The sequence below is a fragment of the Emys orbicularis genome, chromosome 4 (assembly GCF_028017835.1).
Source record: "Emys orbicularis isolate rEmyOrb1 chromosome 4, rEmyOrb1.hap1, whole genome shotgun sequence".
NCBI lineage: Eukaryota > Metazoa > Chordata > Testudines > Emydidae > Emys > Emys orbicularis.
The window spans coordinates 115505232-115532109 of NC_088686.1; the positions used below are offsets into that span (position 1 = coordinate 115505232).

At 43.0% G+C, this 26878-nt stretch overlaps 1 protein-coding gene across 1 annotated transcript in view; it reads right to left on the reverse strand.

Annotated features, from left to right (window-relative positions):
* Positions 1-18280, reverse strand: part of MOB2 (MOB kinase activator 2) — a 168650-nt gene extending 150370 nt beyond the window's left edge. The window contains exon 1 of the mRNA XM_065402642.1: positions 18203-18280. Within this exon, the coding sequence (XP_065258714.1) occupies positions 18203-18219 (17 nt within the window). The 5' untranslated portion in view covers positions 18220-18280. The remainder of the gene's footprint in view (positions 1-18202) is intronic.
* Between the last annotated feature and the right edge of the window lie 8598 nt (positions 18281-26878).

The window sequence follows — 26878 nt, forward strand, 5'->3', positions numbered from 1 at the left end:
GTGGCATAGGAATAATAAAGATAAAGCAACAAACACCAGAATGTTTAGAAGTGGTGAAGAGAAAGTTCTCAGAATGGAGGCCAGGTTGAATGAACTTATTTGCACCCAGCAATTGCAGGCATCTTCTGTGAATGGATCTTACATACTGTAACAGGGGTTCTCAAACTTTATTGCACTGTGACCCCCTTCTGACAATAAAAAGTACTACACGACCCCGGGCGGGGGGACCGAGCCTGAGCCTGACTGAGTCCCGCCGCCCCAGGCAGGGGGAGGAACAAGCCCAAGCCCCATACCCTGAGCGGGGGGGGGAGGGCAAAGCCGAAGCTCCAGGGCTTCAGCCCCAGGTGGGGGCCTTTAACCTCAGCCCCGCCACCCAGGGCTAAAGCCCTCAGGTTTCGTCTTCAGCCCGAAGCCCCAGCAAGTCCAGCGCCAGCCCTGGTGACCCCATTAAAATGGGGTCCTGACCCACAGTTTGAGAACCGCTGCTGTACAATATGTTGCAGCACACCAGGAGGAAGGGAATAAATTAACAGTTTCTATTTCTATAAGTTTAAGAAAAGACCTTCCCCTTACCTTACAGTAGGGAGTGGGCTTGTTTTGTGAGTTAAGACTCATACAGCCACATAGCAAGACTTCTGGTAACATAAGGCAGGGGATACTGTTAAATACTGCACATCCCGGTTTCACTTTCCCAGGTCACGTGACCAGTGGACTACCACCATATGGTGCACAAAGGAAAGATCTGTGATGGAGGGGGGTTCTTTACCATTGTTCTTCTAGAATCAGGTATTCTTAACAAGATTTCACTGCACATATAAAAGCCGCATCAATCAACGGGCAAAAAAAAAAGTTTTGTGCACCACGTCTGCTCTTTTTTACATCTGCCCAATCACACTGCATCTGAACCTAGAGCCTTCCATCTGGACAGAGGGAATCAATTCCTGGGCCCAATACACACCATATTCTCAGTTTACCAACCAGATGTCTTAATATCAAGAGAAAGACCAGCAAGTGGAGACAACTAGAAGTAGGGACTTTTGCAGGATATCCTCATAGGTGGTGACAGAGCAAAGCAGAGATGGTGATGCTGCCAGACTAGATGATCATGTTGGTATAGTCTAGGAGTCTAATATTGCAGAGTTTAGGTGCCTTGCTTTATTCACTTAGCAGCAGAACAATTTGTTGCACACATTAAAAACAGAATGCTAATCTAATTTAAGATAAAAAAAGACTGAAATGCCATGCAAATTGCTGATCCAGTCCAAAAATACTAATCAGTTTACAAAGCCTAAATCTTAGACTGGTGCTGTACATTTCTGGATACTGTGCCAGAGCTTATGTAAAATACAGCCATTTCACTATCGCTTTCCAAAAAGTGCCCACTTTTAAAACTTTAATATTTGGTCATATATTAAGCAAAGTTTTTCCTTTCATTGGAAACCGGTTTAACAGTCTGACAATGGATGCTACACTAGTACCATCAGAAACTGTCACGTCCAGTAAGAGAGTCATCAGCAACAGGCAGCGCAAATGCTTAGTAATTAAAAGTTGTATACATCTCTACTGAGTAGTGCAGCTAAGCTGGATTTTGCAGACTTGCTCACCTCAGCAAACTGCACGTATAAAATACATAAAGCGAGTCCTACGTAGGGTAAAATGTAAGTTTCCTGTCCTAGACACTTTTTCTCTGCACTTACCTGCGGTTATGCAGTTTCATAATAAGAGTGAATACTCAAACCACTGTCAGACTGTTTTATTCTTACTACGTATGCTGAGGCAATCCCCAAGATCACATGCTAACTGAAACAAGATTATATATCCTGGAAAAATATTTCAAAACAAGCTAAAAATCAAACACCAGCAACAGGCAAGAGAATTTTCCTAAACTCATAAGCAACACGTGAACATGTGCATTTCTATTCCAGCACTGAACAAGTATGTTGGCTGCAAGAATGAGACTTCCTCCAGCTACATTTTTAACAGAACTGTTGTAGACAAGAAAATAGCAAACAGGATGTGTGCAGGAGGTATTCTGCACACATGTTACCAACTTATTTCTGAAAGGGAGAGATTCTGGAGCTTTGGGAAGGCAAGAAAGGAAGGACAGCTTCAAGCCTAGAGCTTTACATATTGACAAGACGGACAAAAAGTTAACAAGGGGAAGAGAGTGACAAGATTATGCTTAGAAAAGCTGTTGGCTTAGACAAGTAGCCCTGCAGGAAATACAGACTTTAAGCAGGTTAACTTATTTCCTATTGCTTCTGTGTTTAAAAAACCCCATACATTCTCAGTATGCATAAATCAAGATGTCATTGGCATTGGAAACACAAACCCAGCTTAACTCCATAGCTACAAGGCTTTTGTTAATCCCCCACTAACATTCCCACCAGGGTCCACAGCTTTCCTTTGCTCCTATTACAAGACATCTTGGTTTTATAACACACAAGGAAAGACCACCAAATTCTCCTATTAGATATTCACTTATGAATCTTTCCCCCATGGGTATGATAACCTTGAGTGACTTCAGTTCTTGTCATTATTACGAGATACCTACAACTACTGCAATATCTTTACACATGAATTCAGTGTAAATTCTTGCCGTAGTTCTCATCATTTTGAGTACTAACAAGTGTAGTTTAAAATACACCAACACAAAATATCCACATTAAATTGGTCTGATCTGCAAAAAAAGGTTTAAGTTTTATTTATATATCAGATTTGTTCATTCATCAATTATGCCTTTTAAGAGATTTCCGTGTGCAGGTAGGATTTACACAACAGTGTTCAACACATTCATTTTTAGGGGGAGGATTGTGGTAAATAACCGCTAAACATCTTTAAAATAAGGCTGTTCCTTCAAATTAAATATTTAGGTCCCTTGACCAGGTGTATTAAGTAACAAGCAATACAAACAGCATGCTGGAGAGGTAAATCAGAGTGATGGCAATCAACAACTCTGATCTGGTAAAAGTTTCTCTCTTGGCATTAGGCACATAAGCTAGAAATCAAGGAGAGAGGGTTTTCACCCCCTTTTGACAAGATATGTAATGACTATACCCTTAGAATGAAATCCTCAGGAAAGGTACAAACAAGTCATTGGCACAAGTGATCTGAGAAAAAAGCCACTGAACCTTTCTTCACATTTCATCTCCTAGATATGTAAACTATTTTCAAACGCTTGCAGAGATGTTAGTTGCAACTTCATATGAGCTTCTTAAATCCCCTTTTGCAAATGTCTAACTCCCAGAAGGGAAAGCATGGAGGGAAGCAAAGTGGTTTTACAAAGTAGATGACTTTTCATGACAAAGGCCCATATGAGTTGCTACCTGAGGTCTGGTGCATTTCTTATGAGAAGGTACCTGACACCCTTGTATGTACAAGAGTTGTAGCACAAGAGATATAGGGCTTTACATTGTCTTACATTTTACATTTAGCTAAACGAGTGCAAACCCTGTCTGAACATACTTAAATCTGTTTACAGCTGGTTATCAATTCATCTTAATATAGTAATTTATTGAGCAGGAGAGGGGAAGGCAAGGAAAGTTGTAGATTTAAAAACAAAGTCTGTAGTGAGGAAAGAATTCTAAGGAACAAGAAAGGGTCATCTTTAATAGCTAAACACAACCCAATTATCTTATGATGTGGTCCTGTTTGAGGCAATCTCTGGCTGATTAGTTGTTTGAGCTAGCCTTGTCATCTACAAGAAAACTATTAAGTCCTATGCCTACCCCGATTCAGCCAATTGAATTTCATTTGGTAGTGCAAGAGTGTCATATATACATCTATGCAGTGTTGTGTAGCAGTGTTGGTACCAGGATATTAGAGAGAGACAAGGTGGGTGAAATAATATATTTTATTGGATCAACTTTTGTTGATGAGAAAGGCAAGCTTTCGAGCCACACAGGGCTCTCCTGATCTGAAGAGGAGCTCTGTGTGGCCCGAAAGCTTGTCTCTCTCACTAACAGGGTTTGGTCCAATAAAATATATTATCTCACCCACCTTGCCTCTCACATATACACATGAACACTTTAAATACTTTTGTATATTTCCTACATAATAAGACAGTTTTTCCAACATTAATATAATCAGGGGAATGAAATTATATTTGGCCTGCTCAGTTAGGATTGGCCAATAACCTCATAGCTTTTCAAAACATGTAGATTTCTTTTATGTTTCTGAGTCAATGCTTATTCTTTATATATACTAACGTACTTGCTACAGCATGCAACTAAGAGTTAAAAGTAAGACAGCTACTACATTTCCTTTCCCTAAAGGCCTCTCCTCACCACCCACTTGAAAAAAGAAAAAGAAAAAAAGTCAGACCTTACACTTCAGTGTTAAAATGAGGTGAGACCTAATAGTGATAAGTTATTTTTAGCAAAAGCATCCCCAGCCCAGGATCTCATATTTTAACTGGATCTTTCCAGATGTAGATTCAGCCCCATCAAGGGATTATAATTAGCTAACAGTGCTTATAAACAAACATTCAAGAGTACGGAAGTTATGATTAAACAAAAAGAAGTGCTGGCTGATGCCAAACACTTCTAATTCAGATATAAAAGTCTACTAAAATCTGATCTTGTGAACCATTAGTTCAGCATACAAGCCAGAAGCAGTATGTGAGCCTACAGTACATAAACTGTCCAGAAAGAAATACAGAATGAAGTCGAGAGGACCGAGGTCAACATGCCATCTCAAAATGTGTTGCAGTCAACCCAGGGGAATTCTATATTGGACCTTATCCTAACAGATGAAAAGAAACTGATCACAGAACTAAAAGTTAATGGTAGCTTAGGTACAAGTGATCACTACTTGATCACATTTAATATGTGCAAGCAGAATCAAGTCCAGACCAATAACATAAAGGTGCTTTAATAGGACCGACAATTATGAGCCAAGTTATCTGGGAGGAAAAATTTATCAAAAAAACCAAGTCAATGATAATGAGAATAATTTAAAACCACCTTACAAGATGCTCGAATAGCCACAGTCCCACAACAGAAAAAGAAGACTGTGCACAAAAACCTAGTTTAGAGGGGAAGTGAAGGCAGCTGTAAAAAATAAAATATACAACAAATGGAAGAAAGGGGAAGTTGATAGTAATGAGTATAAATCAGAAGTTAGGAATTGTAGAAAACTGATACAGGAAGCCAAGGGACACAAGAATAAATCTATGGCTAGTAGCATTAAGGACAATAAGAAGGTGTTTTTTAAATATATTAGGAACAAAAAGAAACCTGACAATGGCATTGCTCCATTACTAGATGGAAAAGATAGAATTATCAATAATAATGCAGAAGAGGCAGAAATGTTTAATACATATTTCTCTTCTGTATTTGGGAGAAAACAGCTAATGTAGCTCATTGTATGGCAATAACATTCTTTCTAGGCCACTAATCTCTGGAGAATGTTAAAACAGAAGGTACTAAAGTTAGATATTTCAAAATCAGATAATTTGCATCCAAGAGTTTGAGAAGGGATGGCTGAGGAGCTTGCTGGACCACTAATGTGGTACCTCTCTGGAGGTGTTACAACCTGAGTGAATTTACCTAATCTCCCCACACTGTTCTTAGTTCCAGACCCACAACCATACCTAAATTTAGTACAGTAAGATCTCCCAAAGATATTGCAGGAAATTGCCACAGCTGTCACAATGGAAACAACTTAAGTTTAAATACTACAGTGATTAAGTGTCACAAGAGTCTGGGATATTTGTTCAATCTCCAGAAAGTCCAACTGGATCTGGTCACCGGGGGGGGGGGGGGGTGAGGGTGAGGGTGAAGTGTTTTAAACAGACAATTCTGTCCATTCCCTTCCCCGAGTATCATGAAATCATTACAAGTATTAACATATGCTCATTGACAGACAAGGTCTCAAAGTTGTGACAACTTTGGGGACCAGTAAATATCAGGAGCAAAGGCTGATCCTGGCATCTTTACAGACTAAGCTGCTGTAATTTACCATACTTACAACATGGGTGGGGATGAAACATGACAACAGGAGAACGGACCCATAGCTCCATAATAGGGACACTGTCAGAAGTTCACATTATCTGGAAAAGCATGGAAGGAGGGATATTTGTTTCTTAAGCCTCCAGTATGATGACCTCAAGGAAACGCAAATGCTCAGAGAGTCACAGACAGCACCAAGTTAAAACCTGGAGCAGATACATGAAATTGCCATTTTTTAAAACTTCCAGATAATAAATTTAATGAACTAGTGCACTTATTACTATTGTAAAAGTAGTAAAAATATTTCAGCTTGCAGCTAAATTGGAGGAGAAGCTATTCTCAAATCGGAAGAAAGGATATTTCAATATATTTTAGAGAGCTGTCTGAAACATAGGGCCAGACATAATGAAAAAGACCAATGGTCCACCGAGTCCAATATCCTGCCTCTGACAACGGCAATGATGGACTGATTCAGAAGGCAGCATAAACCTCTGTAGGGGAAAGTTTCTTGCTGGCTCTGGCAGATCAGCTTATGCTTTGACACATGAGGACAGAACACTTGCCATTTTTATCCTAGCTAGCACAAATGCACTCTGGTTAATATGATCTAATCTTTACAGAATTATACTAAGCAAGTTGCTTTAGTGGTATTATACAACTTTCAGTTCCACAGGTTTATTACGTATTGCGTTTCATTAGTGTTACCTCCTTGCAGCCCTTTTATTTAATCAGCTACACCATTGTTCTTGTATTATGGTAATAGTAAGCTGGAGCACAGACTAGCCTCCAACATTCATTTAGGACTCTTCCCTCTTTACCCTTCTCTTTTGATCTTGCTATTGTGCTTCCACACTGTGAAGAGAAGCAAGCATTTAGCTGAAACTTGAATTCATATAATCTGTTTAACTGTAAGCGGTACATAATGGAGAAATGCCCACTGTCCTATTTCCATTGCCACTGATCTCCCTTCCGACACAGGAGCCAAATATCCAGCTTTACAGGTTGTGTGAAGAACTGTTGCCCTGACTAGGTTCTCTCCTTGCCTTGCCTTATGAGAACTTGCCTTCAGCAGCCAAACCGCTGTTTCCCCCCCCCCCCTTTAAAAAAACAAAACAAAAACAAACAAAACTCTTTCTGTGCTGCTATTGAATGGTTAAAAGTCAAAATGACAAGTGTAACTCTAAAGTGAAGCAATTTAGAACTCCTGCAGAAGAGGCTGTCTCAAGAATGGGGAAACTTCTAGGAGTCCAATTGCCCAAAATGTGTGAACAATCTCTGGCAAGAACATTTAATAAGACCAAGTTTATTCTTCATTCACTAGGGAGAGCTCGTGTGGCTCACTGATTTAACAATCCTCAACAGTACCAAAACCAATGTGTCACTGCCAAGGCATCACATGCCTTCCTTACAGAGCTTGCTATGGCAAGAGAAGCAGCCTCAGCTTTTTGTATTCCAGAATAAAGTGGGTGGAATACTACTAACAAGGATGTTTAAAAACTGCATTCAGTAAACAAGCTTCACAGCCTCCTCATCTTGTTAACTAGGGAATGGAAACAGTGCACTGCAGAAAAGGATACAAGGTAATACACTAGTTTAATCACTAGCATTTCACTTTGAGACCTGGATTAAAATTCTGCCTTTGATCAACAACAGCCCCAGTGTACGCAGACCTGGCAAAGGAGAGTTCAGATTTGCTTAATGCAGCTGTTTAAAAATCCCACAATTTTGTTAATTTTACACTTCCAATCTCAACATCCCTGGGCATCCAATGATTCTTGTAGACAGACTGTCAGTGACTGATGCCACAAGCTTCCCATAGTGCAAAGCCATGCAGACCACCAAAAGAGCTGATCCAAACTGCTGCTTCCTGAAACTTGTCCTGGACAGGACTGCTGCATTCAATCAAAAGCTCCCAAACCTCCATCTCCCCCCAGATTCATTACACACCTGTTTTCACTAGGCAAAACTTGCTTTAGATCCATTTATAATTTTTAAATTACTCACATGACAAACATCCAGTTATCACCACATTTGCAGTTTTGCCACTGAATGATTATAACAAGGACTTGAGGCCATCTCTTTGATATCCACTGTGAGATAACTAGCCTACCCCGAATAATACTTGTTCTTGGCTAGTCAGGGGCTCTCTCCAGTAGCCCACTAAACTAATAGGAAAGATACATGATTGGGCAACCAGTAAAGAGAATCAGCTCAGTACGTTTTGTTTAAATGCGTTAATTGTTTGTACTGTTAATTGCAAACAGCTTAATATAATGCACGACTTGCTTCTAATATTTGCCATATCTCCAGATGCTATGGAAATTGGCAAGTGGACATCATCAAGAGTTACAGCCTACTAATGAATCTGCCCAGGTGTACCCAATGAAGGCCTGTGTCTGGGGAGGTCATTTGTAGGAGCTAAACCTAAATTAACAAGTACCTGCTTCCTCATACTCTGCTCTCACAGTCAGAGGAAAACATTGCCAACTGCTTACTAAGAGAGTTTATTTACTTGTCATTGTATGTGACACACAGATGGAAGCTTGAAAGCTTTTTCTTCCGAGTTACTTATCAGTTAGTAGAAATATGATCCATGCTTAAAAGGAACTGAAGTGATAGTGGCTCTGTTTATGCACTACTACAGATGTCAGAACAGTTCTAGGAAGCGGGGGTTTTCAGTAAACACATTGCCAGTAGGCTGAAGACAGAACTTCATTTCTGCTTAAATCCAGACATCTTAAAATGCATCATTATATATGATAAATATATGTCATGTTAGACAGAAAAAGGATTCAGGAAAAAGGGATCACAGTGACAGTAAGCGTTTTCAATATATACTGAGGGCCACATTCATCCCAGATTTACACCCTGCAGTGTTGTCAGAAGGGTTGCAGCACAGTGAGGAAAGGATTTGATTAAAATCCCCACTTTAACAGATACAGGGTGGATCAAAGTTTGAGCCCAGAGTGCGTGAAAAAGCACAGTTCCCCCCTCAAGTACGTTTAATTCAATTTTAAGGATATCTGTATACATGTGCACATGCTTCTGTAAATGTTTTGTAGGAATGAGCATCCCTGTGCTGTGCCCTCTACAGAAAGCAAACAGGAAAGAAACTTAAAGGAGGACCAAGTATGGCTGATACAAGCAGTACAGGCGAGTCTCATCTTACACAGGGGTTCCATTCCGCGGTTAGCGCGTAAAGCGAAAACCGCGTATAGTCAAAATTACATTGAGTTGAATGGCGGGCGGAATCGCCCGCACTACAGGTACAGTATTAAAATTGTTATTTTTCTCTCTTTTTTTAATTTGTTTTTGCCGACCGCGTAAAGCTGAAATCGTGCATGTTAAACGCGCGTAAGATGCGACAGACCTGTACTGAGAGTACTGGGTAGGAAAAAAAGCAAAAACAGCTTCAGACACTCTGACTCTCTTTACAGGAAGCCTTAATTCACTTACGTGCAGAGTAGTGCAGCTGCAGTGACAAGAGGAGGAAGCAATTCATCAATAATCGAAGCTCAACACAGCATGCAAAGTCATTAAATGTCTCAGAAGCATAGTAGTGGACACCAAGCTTTTCTTGATATCCCTAGTATAGTAATTGCTGAATTGCCTCAATACCATCAAACTGTATCTTAACCCAAGATCTTAGCATAATGGCTAATTATTTCCAACACTGGAAATTTAGGGGGAAAAAACCATGGTGACAGCTTTCCATCTGAACAACAAAATGGCTAATACCAAACTCGATGTGCAGTTCTGTGGTGAGAGTGTCAGCCATGAGGCTAACCCAAAATATCTTGGCATTATCCTGGACTAGAATTTGACCTTTCGACAACACCTCGTGAACACCGCAATAAGGTCAGGTCTCATGTCACGCTTATGAGGAAACTGGCCAGAACATCATGGGGCTTCAGTCCACAGGCCCTACAAACTGCAAGTATATATTCTGCGGCTGAATACTGTGCTAAAGTGTGGTCTCACAGCAGTCACACTCAACTCCTGGATATTCAACTCAACAATGTTGTGTGCATAGTGTCAGGGACGCTCATATCTGGCTCCCAGTTCTATCGCACATCCAGCCTCCACAGATTAGAAGAGCTGCCCAGACATCTTGCTTTCTCAACCATGTCAAGGCAAACATGAGGATCCCATTGCATGAGGACCTGCAGAACCCGCCAAAGACAAGATTAAAATCCCACAACCCTTTATGGAACTGCATCAAGGCCCTTACACTCAACTTCAACGCTGAGGCTCAATGGAGAGCCACCTGGCGCATTTTGACTGCTCAAAACAAACAGCTTGTCGTTGACCCTGCCGAGGAACTGCGGGTTTTGCTCTGTCAGAAAGACTGGTGCAGATTGAATCGCATCAGGACATCTCATGGGAGATGAGGACAAACCCTGTTTAAATGGAAAATGAGGCAAACACCTGTATGTGACTGTGATCACCAGGCACAAACAAACAATGGAGCACATCATATCTGAGTTATTTCGCTGGGGGCCTGAAGGACATTGCCGCAGCAGTGAGCTGGTGAATGTGATGGCTATCAAATCTAGATATAAATTTGTTATGGTTGCTATCTACCCCAGCCATATGAAAGAAGCAGCAGCAGCTGAATTATTAGTCTCTTTCCCATGCCTTCACTCACCAGAAGAGATGCAAAATCCCATTGTGACCATCTTGATAAACTTTCAGTTCTATTATCTGTTTCCTTCAAGCAAAACTATATTTAGTTTCACTTTAATAGAGTCTAGAGATAGGTAGAGTGTCCAGTGACACGTACAAAGTTTATTTGGGTGCAAAGAGCATAGATTTAACATGTCCTTAGGTATTATATGTATGAATGGGAAGTGCAGGTCTGTGTTTTATGAGTCTATTTTCAACTCTCTCCAAATAGGAGAAACAGCTCATGAAACCCTGATTTTGCAGAGATTATACAAAAGGGAAACACCTGTTGTGAGGTCAGTTAAAAACCAAAATGAGCGTATAGTCATGCAGCTGAGAGCGGTTCTAGCAAAGCTTCGTGGGGGGAACAAAGTCACCTTATAAAAAGAAGGTTTCCGTAACTAAAGAGGAACGAGGGCAAACAAGTTCGCCTTTTTATTGTCCGCTGATGGAAATGCTGATACTGCCATGTACAGAACTGAGGGTAGAAATGTAATGTTTTATTTTATCCATATTTGGGGGGGAGGGGGAGAAAAGAAATAGGACATTCTGTTGTAATTAGTTAGCTTCAAGGAATTCCCAAACTTTAAATAGTTCCTTACACAAATGCCTGTTCTGCACAGGCCAGGAGTATATTGCTTTTAACCTTAATCTGTTCACCTGTATTGGGAAGCAGCCAACCTGAATGCAAAGCATGCCACATACTGCTTCACTGTTCCTAGCTATATGCTGTATTCCTTACATTTAATGCATCCTGTCCGAGCACAGCCAAAATTAAATCTAGCACAGTTGAAAATTATCATATTTGATTCTTATTGGCTTGTAAAGCCAGACGTAGCTAGAAGTGTTGCAACTTAAGTGTTCTTTGTACACCTTTAGTCTCTAGTTATTAGCTATTTAAAAAGTAGTTCAGTGTTAAGACCTCTCCCCATAATAGTAGTCTGTATATGCTACTGAAGTTCATTTTCAATTAGACATTACCTCAAGAATACACAGCTTTCTAATAAAGAACTCCTGCATTCTCATAAGTCTTCTTACAGTGCTGTAGTTAGTAGTATGCAATTCTGGTTTTAACAACTAGCTTCAGATGCTACAAAGCAGCAATGCTACCACTCCACAATTTTACAACTCGCAGGATGTTATAGCCTTCCACATAGTGGCCTGAAGGAAAAGAAAGTCGGTCAGAAGCCTACTAGTGGAAGGGAAGGTTTGCCACTTCATTTTAACATAAAGTGCATTGACCTTATCCAGGTAAAGGTAAGATCATGGAACCCTCCTACACTAGAGGACTGGATCTCTGCACAAGGTTGAACATTGCAGCTGAGATTCTCTTTGATTGATTCTTCGTCACATGGATTAGTGTCCACACTGAGTAATAGACTAATGCACTGTGTTTGTGTAGACTAATGCACTGTGTCCACACATAGCACTTGCTCCAACCTGTACATTGTGCTACTTATCCCATAATTCCAGGAATAGGTATTTGTGATAGCAGGTGTGTGCTAGGCAGTAAATTGTATGTACTGTGTATACATATTACTGTACATATATAATTTTTATACAGTTCCATGTGAAATTTTATATATAGGTGTCAAAGTTATGTTGAATTAAACCAATGAAGTAACCAAATGATTATGTCCAATAGCTCTTCCCACTGTGAATGTATCATGAAGGGTAAGGGCTTTTCCCTCAATTGCATTCAAAACACAGAAGGCCACAAGTTGGCAACAGAGTGCTTAAGTAAACTGTACCTGGTGTCTTATATGAGCACTGCTGACTTCAGGTACCAATACTCTAAGATAAGGGGCTTGGTTTATATTCTATAACGTCTCTGTATTTTGTTGAACTATTTCCTCTTCTCCTCACCCTCTAAATGTCAGATACAGGAGTGAAGGGAGGACAGCCCTCCAAGCTGCCTAAATATTCTCCACTCCCACACCACATGTAGTAATGCCCCAGGAAATGTACAAGTACTAGGGGAGAGAGGTCTGAGTAGTGGCTACTGAAATACCATGGATATGCATGAGCGAGGATTTAAACCAGGGTGTACAGTGCCCTCTTCAGATATTATAAGTCTGGGAGATACAGCTGAGGCAACCACTTCATTGCCATGCCATTTCAACCCACAGTAAGGCACAAATTCATTTGTTGCTGTAAAATTAGCATGTGTACATATGTATTTTTTCCAGGAGCTAAAGATCCACTGGCCACAAAACATTATTGTAAAGTTTTACTGAATAATGTTTATTGTAGAATAAAAATCGCGCAATTAAATAGTTACTTCTAATAAGCTGTGGTGTGCTGCATTCCTCCCTGGGGGAGAGAGAGAAGCAAGGGGTAGAGAGTCAGAATAAGAGCAAAAGCAAGACCAGATTAGTATCACCTATCCTGTATAGATCCAGGAATTGGTGGGAAGAAGTTGTGACAGCTTGGTGGGAAGATCAAAGGAAGCATCGTAGCTACAATGTTATCCTGCTTGCACTGAAACAGTTCCAACTGAAGCAGTCTGGACAAATGCATGAAGACTTACTCAGAGGTTCTACAATCTTACTGGTACTGGAAATACCTTGTGAAACATCTGGACACAGTATTGGGACACTGCATTTTACCAGCATTCCAAAGGACCACAATTCTCTACTGTGGATGGAATACGGATACATGGTCAACAGAAAACAATATCCACGCACGCAAGTCTAAAGACAGCATTTGATTACAGCAAACTGACTTAGGTTGCAAGGTCTTTCACGTGGTAAAAGATGACAGCACAAAGAAAAATTAGACAAGGAAACATTATAGCTTATTGCAATACAAAGATGTTCTTTTTAATTACACAATTTTCACTCCGTTTTCTCCCTCCACCTCAGTCCTTCCATAAAGCAGTAATTTGTAGTTAACAGGTAGTTGTTGGCAAACTGGTTTTTCTTTTTAAAAATGTCTATGTAACGTAAAGCTGTTCTGCATATTCAAAGTCATTCTTCGGTGGGCATAGATGTTACAATTTATTTATCAGAACTCAGTATTTAAAGAGTAATCAAGGCTTGTGAGATTTACAACTGCATTTTCAAAACAGGTTTTGTCCTTTAGAATTAAGACTTTTAAATTCAAATTAAAAAGGTTTCATAACTGAAGGAACAATATCTGTCTTTGTTGCTACTTTAAATTTAGTGTTACAAATAGAGCCAAAATCTTTAACAGCAAATCAATCCTCTTTCAAAATGAAATACTAAGTGTATAGCCTAGATTCCTGTCAGATGTCAATGAACACCACCATCCAAGCATCTGTGGTCTCCAATCAAAGCCATGGTACATATTTTCTATGTACAATGGGAATACTTTTAGCTCTTCTATTTATAAAGATCCAAGATATTGCACAACTTATTGTTCTATTCTTTCCAGACACAACTCCCATTGTAACTAATAGGAGTTGCACATATATCCCAAAGAACACACCCTTCAATCAGTAACATTGTTATGGCAATGTTCAGGAGAAAGATAAGACATTTTCCAAGGGAAAGGAGAGACTTAAGATTTATTTGGGTCTTAAACGGACATGTGATTGTATGTATGCCAATAGCTCAGTTATGCAGCTTTTCCCCCTAGAACTTCAACAGTTTTAAGGCATTTGAGAGAACAACAATTGACCAAACTGATCACAGTGAAGTTCTGGTGTGTGGCCAGCCAAGCTTACTGTTATTTGCCTAATCTTTGACAAATTCATCATTGTTTATAGGCTCCAGTTTCTATTTCTGTATTAAGTGCTCTGTGGCAATCTGAGACACTTAGGCTGCTGCCCTCTGTGGTATGATTAGAGCTTCCCCTTCCCCCACTTCCCAACACAACACTCAACTGTACAGGACCTTTAAGGAATAAAGAGGCCTAAGTGCAATAAATGTGAGATGAGCTGGAATAGTGGGAAGCTAGAACATGGTTAGCCGCTGTTGCTGCCTACTTTATATTTTAAACAACGAATTTTTATTTGCCTTTGAAAGCCAGTTTCTAAAATGATACAAAGTTTAACATGTAGAGCACTTTCCAGTCCAGAGCATTCAAGAAAAAAATATGATTGACAACATGAGGAAACAAATGTTCTTGGGAGTACTAACACATTTAACACAGTATTAACAGTTTATTGAGAAGGAATTGTACTCTTTCCATATTAGTCTCATTGATACACAGCGACATTAGAAAACAAACAGACTGATGAAGCTTAATATGCAGAAGTGAGAGAGGAAATTCATTCAAAAAACTGTGGCGTTCCAAAGGGCAACATTTTGTTCTTCCCTCTTTGTGCAGGTTTTTCGGCAGTGCCTCCCTTCACTTACAAGAGATTGGAAAGAATTGCAGTTTTAGTTGAAGATAAGGCAGACTGACATTTATTCAAAGCTCTGCTGTAATAAACTGAATACCATAAGCTTCTTTTTCAGTAAACAGAGGAATGTTTTCACTTAGACACACATAGTGCTGCTGATGGAAGCACCCACTTGGACAGATTGAGCCCTGGTCTACACTAGGAAATTAGGTCAGTAGAACTACCTTGGCTCAGAGGTGTGAAAAATCCACACTAAAGCGCTGTAGCAGTTTGTGTAGACAAACCCTAAGAGGTTGTTGTCTTCCCCTCTCTCCCCCTCAACCACACACCCACTGTTTTCCTTCCCCTTATTATTCACAAAGTCCACACAAACAAAACTTCTAGAAACTTTGAAACGAAGAATGTGTCTCCAGAGTCCAGTTAGCTCAAATTAGCACACTCAGATTAGGGGAATAGAAGCTAACATAGCTCGAGTGAGAGTAGCCACATTTCCAAACAACATGAGTTACACACCGTGATTTGATTAGCAGCATAGAATGACTGGACTATCTTCTGATGACATGTTGTAACTCAAGTTATTGCATCCCCACTGCGTTCCTAGCTCAAGCTTCGGCAGCACTCAGCTTCAGTCCCCCCACTGGCTAGCTACCTTGAGCTTAAAGCAGTTTTCTCGAACTATAGATCTGTGTGTGGGGAAAGGAGTCAAGATAGGGGTAATATTTGAGTTATAACTTGATCTTACTGTGCTGTGAAGACACACCCTGTGACAATGCAAAAGACTGAAATGTACACAAGGTTTGGACATTAACAGAAGTATCAGGTAACAGCAAAGAACAAACGTGTAATTCACAGACAAGCCAGGATCAATGAAAATTAATGTAGGCAAAGAGACCTTCTCCACTCCAACATGAGTTCACTCACCCTGGAAAGATTATATATACAGTGGCAGCAAACTTCCAACAACCATAAAAATATGAATGATGAGAAAATTTACATTCTAATACAATGAAAGTCTAGTAACATCACAAAGTTTGGTTCTTGGCTAGTTTATGATATAGTTTGTGCAAAATGGGTGCAAAAGAACCATCTTAAGCCATCTAAGTCTTCTGTTTAAGTACTGGGATAAGTTTTTTTTGTTTTTTTAAATGAAGCTTCCTTTCACTTAAAGAAACTTGAGTATTGTTGTGGAGAGTTTAGATCTGTTTATATAAAGTAAATATGGTACGCTTTAGTTGCCTTAGTAGTTGCTAAAAACACAATCAAAAGAAACCCAATTACACCAACATCTTCATTATTAGTAACTAATAACAGTATTTCCTTCTAACCTGCAAGATGCCAGCTTTCCAATGCATATCACACAAAAAGGCCTTGCATGTCTCAAACACTATACTTCTATTAATTAATTTGTTGTAGGAAAGCCATACTAACAATCTACCCAGAAAATGCACAGGAGTTCATGCCCATTAGCTTATTAGTCAACATTACAGTTAATACTAGTTATAGAAGTCTTGACAACTGGATCTAGAGTTGGACATATCCAGTCCAAAGAAATCCATCTTCTTAATAAAAGAGCAGGGCAGACAAATGCTGTCAGTTTACCAATTATCCAGTTACTTCAGTTTAAGAAAAAGAAGAAGTGGAACTGGGTAGTTTTTCCATGTAAAAAACATACTACCTGACCTAGCAACACAGATAGCACTAGAAAATGGGACCACGGCCTGGGCTGTCATACTCTGGAGGATGCAACACAGATGATAAAACATCACACTAAGGCTCAAACTACTGTACAAAACCAACTAACTTAAGACCAAGTGTCACTGAATCATAAACTTACCGCCCACCTGATTCTGCAACACAATTATTCAGTTCACCCGAGTACAGGTCATCAGCAAAATTATTGTAATAAGCTAGCAAATCTCTTTCTCTGGGACACCGATAATATATCAGGTCACTCCATTCTACTGTACATGTCTCTCTGACTAAGATTTTTAAACATAAAACCAGCAGCAAATCGCTTTCTACCTTCTGTCTCTGTGTAATTAGCACTATTAATCCCATGCTATCCAAGTCCCCTGGCACGGCACTGATTTGGTTTTAATCTATACTGAGGTGTCTTCCTCCACTCCCCAGCAAGCCATTCAGATCAGATCTTGGCAAACTCCTAGGTCAGAGCTAAAGTTCTGCTGCAGAAATAGCAGTCTCACTACACTGATAGAAATGTGTTGAGACATGCAATGCCTGCCTTTTTTATATCCAAAAAAGGAAAGAAATTAGTTGCTCTTATACAGATTAATTTGCAGAACAGGGAAAGTTCTTTTCTGCATCTCTCCTACCCTGTAAACCAGTAAACAACCTCCACATAGCAAGCAATAGACAAGGTACCCAAAAATAACCCCAAACATTTTACAAGCTTGACACTGTGTAGCCCTATAAGCACATTCTAATACAGTATTTCTCCTCTCAATGTCACTGCTGGAGACCACATGTACTGTCTTCTCAGCCCTGAACAATTGATTAGTCATGTATTTCTCTTGTCCCTTAGCAGGAGTCCCATGCTTCTCAACACAATAGAGTCCCTTACCACCCTAATACACCCCTCTATTCACCAACTGCCACCTTTGAGGTGTAACCAACAGTTTCTATAATACATTACAGTTTATGGCCACTATCAGATGGCACCACATAGCTCAGGGAAAAGTTAAGAGGTTTTCACTCTGATGTTTTTCACTAATTCCTGTGTTCTCCATGTCCCCTGGTATCCCTATGCACTTCAAACTAGGCCATGGGGTTCCCATGTCACCCAAAGCTACCCCATGTCAGTATATTCCTTGCCACTCAGGGACCAGCCAGTGGCCACCAGCTGCTTAGAGGCACCTTCTGGCCCCAGATAAGAGGGAAAATTCCTTACCACTCTTAGTATCACCTGCATTCACAGACAGGCAAGAAATCCCCATGCCTCTCCACACACACCTGGCCCCTAGCCCCTGCTCCTCCCGAGCCAGACTAGTTGAGGAGAAATTTGCAAGGGACCCATCACTGTGGTGCTGACACAAGAGCCTCTCTCCACTGGGCAGAGCAAGAGGATTCCCCATCTTGAACCACCTGCACTTCACCCCCAGCCTCAGGCCAGCACCCTCCAGCTGCACCCCCCACAGCCATGCCCCCAACCTCACCCCAAGCTGTACCCCCACCCCCAGCTCCTCCCAGCCCTACTCCCCACCCCCAGCCTCCCCCAGCTGCACCCCCGCGACCCCCAGGTCCCGGCAGCGCCACTCACCCCATAAGCCAGTCCATGGCTCTCCCGGGTGCCTCCTGCTCCGCCGCCTGCTCCGCTGCTGCGCCGCCCGCTGGGCGCGGGGAGGAGCCGGGGCGGGAGGCGGGCGGGCTCCTGCGTCCTGCCCGAGCTCACCACCCGCTCCGGCCTCAGGGGCTGCGCATGGGGCTGCCCGGCCCCGTCCCCCACCCCCGGCGGCGGGGCTGGCTCCCGCCCCCACCTGGCCCCTCCTCTCTCTCTCCCCCCTGCGGGCGGCTCGGCCAGGCTTACGCTCCTGCCACCAGGCTGTGCCGGGTCCCCCTAGCCTCAGACACACTCCCAGGGAGGCCGGAAGTAAACACACAGGCCCCGCCCCCTGCTACTGCTAACCCGGAAGTGTCCCCCACCCGGGGCACTATGGGAAACGTAGTCCACGCCTGCTGGTGCTCAGGCTGGGGACACGTGGAGCCCCTGCTGTGCGGATCGCAACAGGCAGGGTGTCTCATCTGCAACCAGAAGGCCCCCGATCCGGACTGCTGAATAACTGTTATTCCATATATAAGAGGGGTAGCCGTTAGTCTGTATCCACAACAACAACGAGGAGTCTGGTGGCACCTTAAAACTAACAGATTTATTTGGGCATATGCTTTCACCCACGAAAGCTTATGCCCAAATAAATTGGTTAGTCTTTAAGGTGCCACCGGACTCCTCGTTTTTGTCATTCCATTGCCTTCCTGTTTAATAATTTCATGGGGCCATCACTGGATGGGGTTTTACCTTTATTACTGTTTTGCCCATTAGGGGATTAGTATATCTAAGAGCTGGGTAATATTATTTATTTAATTATTTACCATCCCTTATGGGTGTTTTAATTATTACTGATAGTTATATTGTTAGTTATCTATTGCTAGTAGAAGGCACTGTGGCCTAGCAGCTCAAACCCAGCGCTGGGAGCTAGGACTCTTGAGTTCTGGTTAGTAGGGGGGTGGCCTTGCCCCCTAAGAAAAGGCTACATGCACTTCCTATAGAGCAGTGGTTTTCAAACTTTTTTCTGGTGACCCAGTTGAAGAAAATTGTTGATGTCCATGACCCAACGGAGCTGGGGATGAGCGGTTTGGGGTGTGGGAGGGAGCTCCAGGCTGGGGCAGGAGGTTAGGATGCGGGAGGGGGTCAGAGCTCTGGGATGAGGGTGCAGGCACGGGGGGCTGGGGATGAGGGGTTTGGGGTTCAGGAGGGGGCTCTGGGTATGGGGGGGCTCAGGGCTGGGGCGGGGGTTGGGTGCAGGAGGGGGTCTGCGCTGGGGGTGCAGGCTATGGGGTGGGGCTGGGGATGAAGGGTTTGGGGTTCAGGAGGGGGCTATGGGTATGGGGGGGCTCAGGGCTAGGGCAGGGGGTTGGGGTGCGGGAGGAGGTCAGGGCTGTGGGCAGGGGATGCAGGCTCTGGGGTGGGGCCGGGGATGGGGGGGAGCTCAGGGCTGGAGCAGGGGATTGGGGTGCGGGTTTACTTCCAATGGCTCCTGGTCAGCGGTGCAGCCAGGGTGCAGAGGCAGGTTTCCCGCCTGTCCTGGCTCCATGGCAGGGGCGGCTCTATGTTTTTTGCTGCCCCAAGCCCGGCAGGCAGGCGGCTTTCGGCAGCACACCTGCGGGCGGTCCGCTGGTCACGCGGATTCGGCGGCATGCCTGCGGGAGGTCCACTGGTGCTGCGCCATCAGCGTCCCCGCCACCGAATTGCCGCCAAAGCCGCGGGACCGGCAGACCTCCCGCAGGCATGCTGCCGAAAGCCGCCTGCCTGCCGCCCTCACAGCGACTGGCAGGCCGCCCCCCGCGGCTTGCCGCCCCAGGCACGCGCTTGCTGCGCTGGTGCCCGGAGCCGCCCCTGCTCCGCGGACCGCGCTGTGCCCTGGAAGTGTCCAGCAGGTCTGGCTCCTAGGCAGTGGCATGCAAGCCCACAGGCACCGCCCCCACAGTTCCCATTGGCCGGTTACCGTGTGGAGTCAGTGCTCGGTGTGGTGGCAGCGTGCGGAGCCCCATGGCCCCCCTGCCTACAAGCCGGACCTGCTGTTGGCCATTTCCAGGGTGCAGCATGGTCTCAGAACAGGTAGGGACTACTAGTTTTTACTTGCCGGACACCAGGGTCCCTGGGTGCTGAGCAAGGCGACCTAGTGCCTTGCATTCCATGACCCAGTACTGGGTTGTGACCCAAATTTTGAAAACCACTGCTATAGAGCTGTGTCTCTCAACTTTCCAAACTACTCCTTTCAGGAGTCTGATTTGTCTTACATATGCCAAGTTTCACCTCACTTAAAAACTACTTACAAAAATCAGACATAAAAATCAAAAATGTCACAGTACACTGTTACTCAGAAATTGTTTACTTTCTCATTTTTACCATATAATTAGAAAATAACTCATTGGAATATAAATATTGTACTAACATTTCAGTGTATAATATATAGCGCAATATAAACAAGTCATTGTATGAAATTTTAGTTTATACTGACTTTGCTAGTTCTTTTTATGTAGCTTGTTGTAAAACTAGGCAAAAATCTAGATTAGTTGATGTGCCCCTTGGAAGAACTCTGTGTACCCCAGGGGTACACGGACCCCGGTTGAGAACCACTGCATAGAATATGTGAGACATCCCTGTTACCCGAAATTAGGCCAGCTAGTAAGCTTAGGGAGGACTAATGACCCACCAGAGGTTGGCAGAAAGCAGCACATTTATTATACTGATAGCTAAGCTCAAAAGAAGTGTGTGGGGGGGGTCACACTCACACTCGCGTACTCACGGTCCCAGGACAGGCAAGGCACTGGAGATGTCAGGATCCTTCAAGGTAAGTGTCCTACAGCGCAGCGATGGACGGTATGATGAAGGTATGTCTTCCCGAGGCACGATGAAATGCAACACGGCGAACCTCTGGCCAGGTGGTCCAGGCGAAGGGCCTTCACGGGAGGTACAATCTTGTGAGTGCACTCCTGAGCACATGGCCCCTTCCCCTTTTAAGGACCTGCTCTTCATGGCCTGTGACTAGAGATGGCTTGGCCCCATCTGGTTGATCACACTCCACCTCAGGCAGTGTCCATGCAGTGTCCATGCATTGGGCATGTGATTGCTGCCTAATCAGAGTATCATGGCCTGCAACTAGACTTGGCCGAGTCACTCCACCTCGTGCAGTGTCCATGCATTGGGGTGTGATTGCTGCCTAATCAGAGTGCCAGACACCTTGTCTACCTGGGAGCTCTTCTGATCTTCCAGCTGCTCAAGCAGCCCATTCATCCCTCAAGCATTCCAGGAGGGAGGGAGAAGGAGAGGGGGAGGGGGAAAGCCACTTCACAGGTATTCAAAGAGGGAGAGGAGACAAAAGCGGGGGGGAGGGAAAGGTGGAACAGACCTTTTGAACATACAGGTTATATACAGAACATACAGATCACTGCTGCTCCTACAACAATCCCAAGGACCTGGGTTACATGTGCTCACAGAGAAAATGCGGTTGAGGGACTGATGAATCTATTCATTTGTTTTCAACATTTCCTATAACCAAGAAAGAAAAGTGTTTGCTCTAAATATTTATACTTGGTTTCTGAAAAATATATTGATGATGGTCCAATGCTTACACAAATGCTTAAATTTAGTCATGGGCATAAGAGCTTGTGTGATCAAGGCCTGCATTAATAGGCCCTGCATAATGCTCAACTGCAAAAATTGTGAAGAGTTGGAGGCGAAGACCTCATAGGGAAAGGCTTGTGGGATTTGTTTGTTTTTTTAAACATCTGTCATTTAGTGCAGGTTGCTCAATTCCAAAGGCCACAAAATTTCTCTTCAGAAGAATTTCTGTGAACTCCAGCAAGAAATAATCTCTGGCTACAGTAAATTAGCAGTAGCCAGTCTAAGAATGAGTGAGCTAGGGAAAGCATCCAAACCATCCCTTCAGAACAGCATCAGAATTTTAATAAAGGACTCCAGGGTACCACTAGGAGTTCTATTCCCAGCACTGACTCTGACTTTTTATGTGACCCTAAACAGATCACTAGAGCTCACATTTTCAATAGTATCCATTGATTACTGGATGCCAAATTTGGGACACCTATGGCCTGATTTTCAAAGCTGCTGGGGAGAACCCACTAAATCTAGAACTGCTGTGTTCTATTCTTGGTTTTGCCATTTACTCAATGTATGATCTTAGCTGAGTCATAGCTTCTCTGTGCCTCAGGTCACTTTCCCCAAGTACAAAGAATATAATAATAGTTATCTAGATCACAGGTGTAACAGTAGCCATTCAAGTCAGTAGATCCTGGCTTTTGCTGTGTGATGGGAGTATTAAACTATTGTAATCCTGACCCATGTCAGGTGACTGGACTAACAAATAAATACTAGTCTCCTACCAGCACTCCTGCCCCATCATACATTTTATTACAAACAGGGACATAGAATTATAGGACTGGAAGGGAGTCAAGGCAGGACCAAATATTATTTGGACCATCCCTGACAGGTGTTTGTCTAACCTGCTCTTGGTGCAGACTTATTAATTAGCCCCTTTATGGTATAAGAGTGTATAAAAAGAAAGGTTTGTGATTAAAGCACTGGACTGGGACTCAGGATATCTGGGTTCAATTCCTTGCTCTCCCACCAGATTTTCCTGTGTGACATTGGGCAAGTCATTCTGCCCAGATTTTTAAAGGTATTTAGATGTTCTGGCACTCAGCATTGCAAAGCCTAGCTAAGTTAAGAGCCTAAATCTCATTTTCAGAAAGGATTTAGACTTTTAAGTGCCTAAAGGTTTGAAAATGAAATTTGCCTAAAGCAGTTAGGCTTTATAAACACTGAGCACCAGAATATCTTAATACCTTTAAAAATCTGGGCTCTAGTCTCTCTGTCTCAGATCCCTGTCTGCAAAATGGGGATAGTCGTGCTTCCTTACTTCAGAGGGGTGTTGTGAGAATAAAACCATTGAAGACTGTGAGGTACTTTGACGCTATTGTAATGGGGCTACTCCAGTACCCTAGATAGAATTCTCAAAACTTTCTCTAAATTATTCATTTGGGGGGCTAGGTTTCCTCTCTCCAAACCCTTAACTCATGGTGGGTCCGTCCACTAAACCAATTAATTTCCCTGGATCAGCATTGGAGATCCCCACAGAGTTGCAGAGGGGGACACCAGGTTTGAAGTGGACTGGCTCATGGTTGTTCAGCAAGCTAGCACTTTTCCTTACTAGCTGCATCTCACACTCCAGAATCTAATCTTTCGTTTAAAACATTGAAGTCTTTAGCCCTTCTGGTTGCAAAGATAACCTTCCAAATGTAAACCAGATGAAAACAGATGCAATGATACTGCCCAAGTCTGCAGACATCCTGGAACCATAGCTCGTAGGGATGGTAACCGCTCTGTTCATTTTAAGGAAGGTAATCATTTTGAAGCCTAATGACCACCATTCAAATGTCAGCATTGTTCACTATTTAACTAACCGCATATAAAAAGAAGGATGTTAGTTTCATGGATATTTGCACACTCTAGGGCTGATCCAGGCACAGTTTTTGCAGTAATTTAAAAGATTCAGGATCCTCTCCACTCACAGAATCAGAGGGGAGGATTAAGGGTGTCTCCAGTGGTAATAAATGCTCACATGACAGATGCAATGGAAGTGCATAGTGTTATCATAATGCTAAAAATAAGTTGCAAAGGTAAGAATACATGTCATCTTGGTAGTGGTATTTCTCCCTTAGCTGAGGAAAGATGATGGAATTACTTTTCACCAAGGGCTATATTGTGCCATCAGTTTTTAAGCAGAACCCTCCATTTAAGTCAGTTGGGAATCTGTTGACGTAACCTAGATCATTTAATTTGCCTAACTCCCATAATAAACCTCCTTACTGGACATTACTGCCATATTAGGTAGCATGATAGAGACAGAAAAGACCAAAGCTCAAAGTGTATGTTGTCAGATAAAACATTTTTCTTTATTGCCCTGAGTCTGTCTTTCCTGTTTCTCATTTGTAAATACTTGGCATGGGGTAGGAAAAGTTTCCTTTATTTCTAGTGAAATCCCATATACCTAGTATGAAGCTGGGGTGGGGATTTTTTTAGAATTCGTAAAATACCAGATCAAATCATCTGTGGAAAAGAATTACGCTGTATGCAGACACTTGATCCAGTCATTATCTGCAAACATTGGAGAACAGATGTCCCTCATTTGAATGATGTTTTCTTGTTTCCCTTTGTTAAGAGTACTTTTGGCAGGGTGGTTAAGGATGAATTCTATCCAATTTCACTGTGGGGTGCATTGTACCAGGAGTTGGGTGTTTAGTCATATGACACCCATTTTAATCCATAGATGACTCCTAATACAATGAGTTTGTCATGGCTGATTAGCTATTTCCTGCCTGTTTGGAGCAAAGAAAATATATTGCAAATGGCAAAGGAAAATTACCAGCACAATATAAACTCAGGAATATTAAAATCTATTTTATTGATCATTTATATCACATCTTGCAATACATCACAGCATTAGTGTATATGTCACTAAAAAAATATAAATATATATTAAAAGGTTCCCAGGAGCCAAAATACCTAACAATAATTCTTTTCTTCATTCTATCCCTAGGCATTGGGGACTCCAGAAATACCTCTGACAAGCAAAATGTTTCACATTCCCATACCTGGTGAGTCTTTCCCTCACCAGCCCAGGAAAGAAGGGGATGCTTTAAGGGCACAGTGTTCCCTCAATTGTTATCCCTATGTCCCTCTTCTATTTGTAAACCCTCTTAAAAACCCAACCCATTTCTTTCATGAAAGCTTCCTACATTGATCTTCTGGGCCCTTATTATTTGTGTGGCAGTAGCAACCAAATACAACAAACAAGGAAAATAGTGAGATGGTCATGTATGATGGAATGGGGTCTCTGCACTGACTCACACTGAACTGTTGCCCTTGGTCTCTATTAGGACCTGATATGCAAATCCTTCAGTGGCAAGTCTGTGCAAAAAGTCAATAGGAGTTCCATGCATGCTGGGTTTGCAGGATCTGGACTGTAAGCTCTTTGGCTCTTGCGGTATTCAATGAACTACCATGTTTATTGACAAGGGGATTGATTCATCATTGTCCTAAGGTCCCCTTTTCCCCAGGCTAGCTCGGACAAAGGGGCTGCAGTGCAAGCATAAACCCTGGCCCTCCCCCAGGTAAAGAACTGCTTCTTTAGTTCTGCATTACCTCTGCAGTAGTTCTGGGCGCAGGGGACATTCTGGAATAGGCCAAAGGAGGGAGGGAGGGAGCAGATTTGGGGGAGGGAGGGGTAAAGGGACATGGTCAGTCCAGACCTGTGGCATGGTGGTTCTGCACTTGTGCAAAGCCCCATAGGGCTCAGTAAAGCAGAAGCACAAGTTAATACCGCCCTGAAGGCTGTCTTAGTCTGAGCTGGGGGGCCACATCTTCCCCCATAGCCCCTGAATAGAGGAGTCTGTCAGCCCACTGAATACAGCTCAGCGTGGTCAGAATTACCTTGGAATCAAAGAGCAAGTGTGAATAACAACGTTTCCTGCTTTCCTCCCCCTGTGCTTCTCACAAAACAGATTTGTACAAACAGGAGGTTGATAAAGGAGCAGATGTTTCTCATACAGAACTCTCACCTGATCTTTGTATTGGCTTTTAACTAAGCTTCTATATACTTACTGGATAAAAAAGGGTGTCGTAAAGGATAAATTGCCATGATGAAATAATCAAGGTGGTAGGTTTTATGAGGCCGTGCCAGTGCACTGCTTTTATTTCATTGCTCTGTATTTTATCATCATTACTGTACTTTTCGCGCCACAGTGAGTGCAACAACAGGTGAACAAACATTGATTTTGCATTGCAGGCTGCTAACGAGTGGAATTGAACTTTACCCCTTTATTTGTTTATTACATCAGGGAAGATAGGCCTGCCCCTCCTTGTGTTTGGAGCTTGTCCAAACTGCCCCGTATCCGAGAACTTGACGTGTGGAGGCAGAGAAAGCGGGCCAGATTCTCCAGAAGTTGAGTCATTATGAGAAAAAGATACAGCTTAAACAGGTTCAGGTATTTCCTCTTCTCTCTCCAAATGGCTAGGGATGGTATTTGGGGGGCAAGGATTAGAGTAAGGGGGAGCAGAGCTAAAAGCAGAGTGAGAGCTCCCCCTCCTTGTTTGAGGGAGCACTGTTCCCATGGAGACCCCTCGCTCTCCAATCTCCTGGATTAGTGAGGGGAGGACTCACCAGGCAGTGAATGTGACACACTTTGCCTGGCTGAGGCATTTCCAGGCCTCCCAATGTTCCTGGCGGTGGATGGAGAAGCAGCAGCATGTGAACGGTGTCTCGGCTAGGAATTCTCCTCTGCAAGTGCCTCCACTACATGTGCACATCAGCAGTGTCAAAGGACTAGCACTACCTGTACTACACCTGATGGATTTGGGGATGCACAGAGAAGGGAACTGGCCACAGAGCTCTGGTTGGCTAGAGGATTTCTTGCTATCATGCTGCCTACACTGAAGGAGAGAAATGCCACTGCAGAGAGAGAGCGTAGCCCTGCCCTTGTGGGGACAGGGACTGGTTGCTAATTCTAGGATTCTGTAGTGCCACCCATCACTGTGGTATCTGAGCACGGGCTGGTTGGCTCTAGGCCAATCAGCTGGCATGGGGTAGGGCTGGACATAGAAGCCATATGGCTGAGGCCCAAGCACATGTTGCTGCTGCTG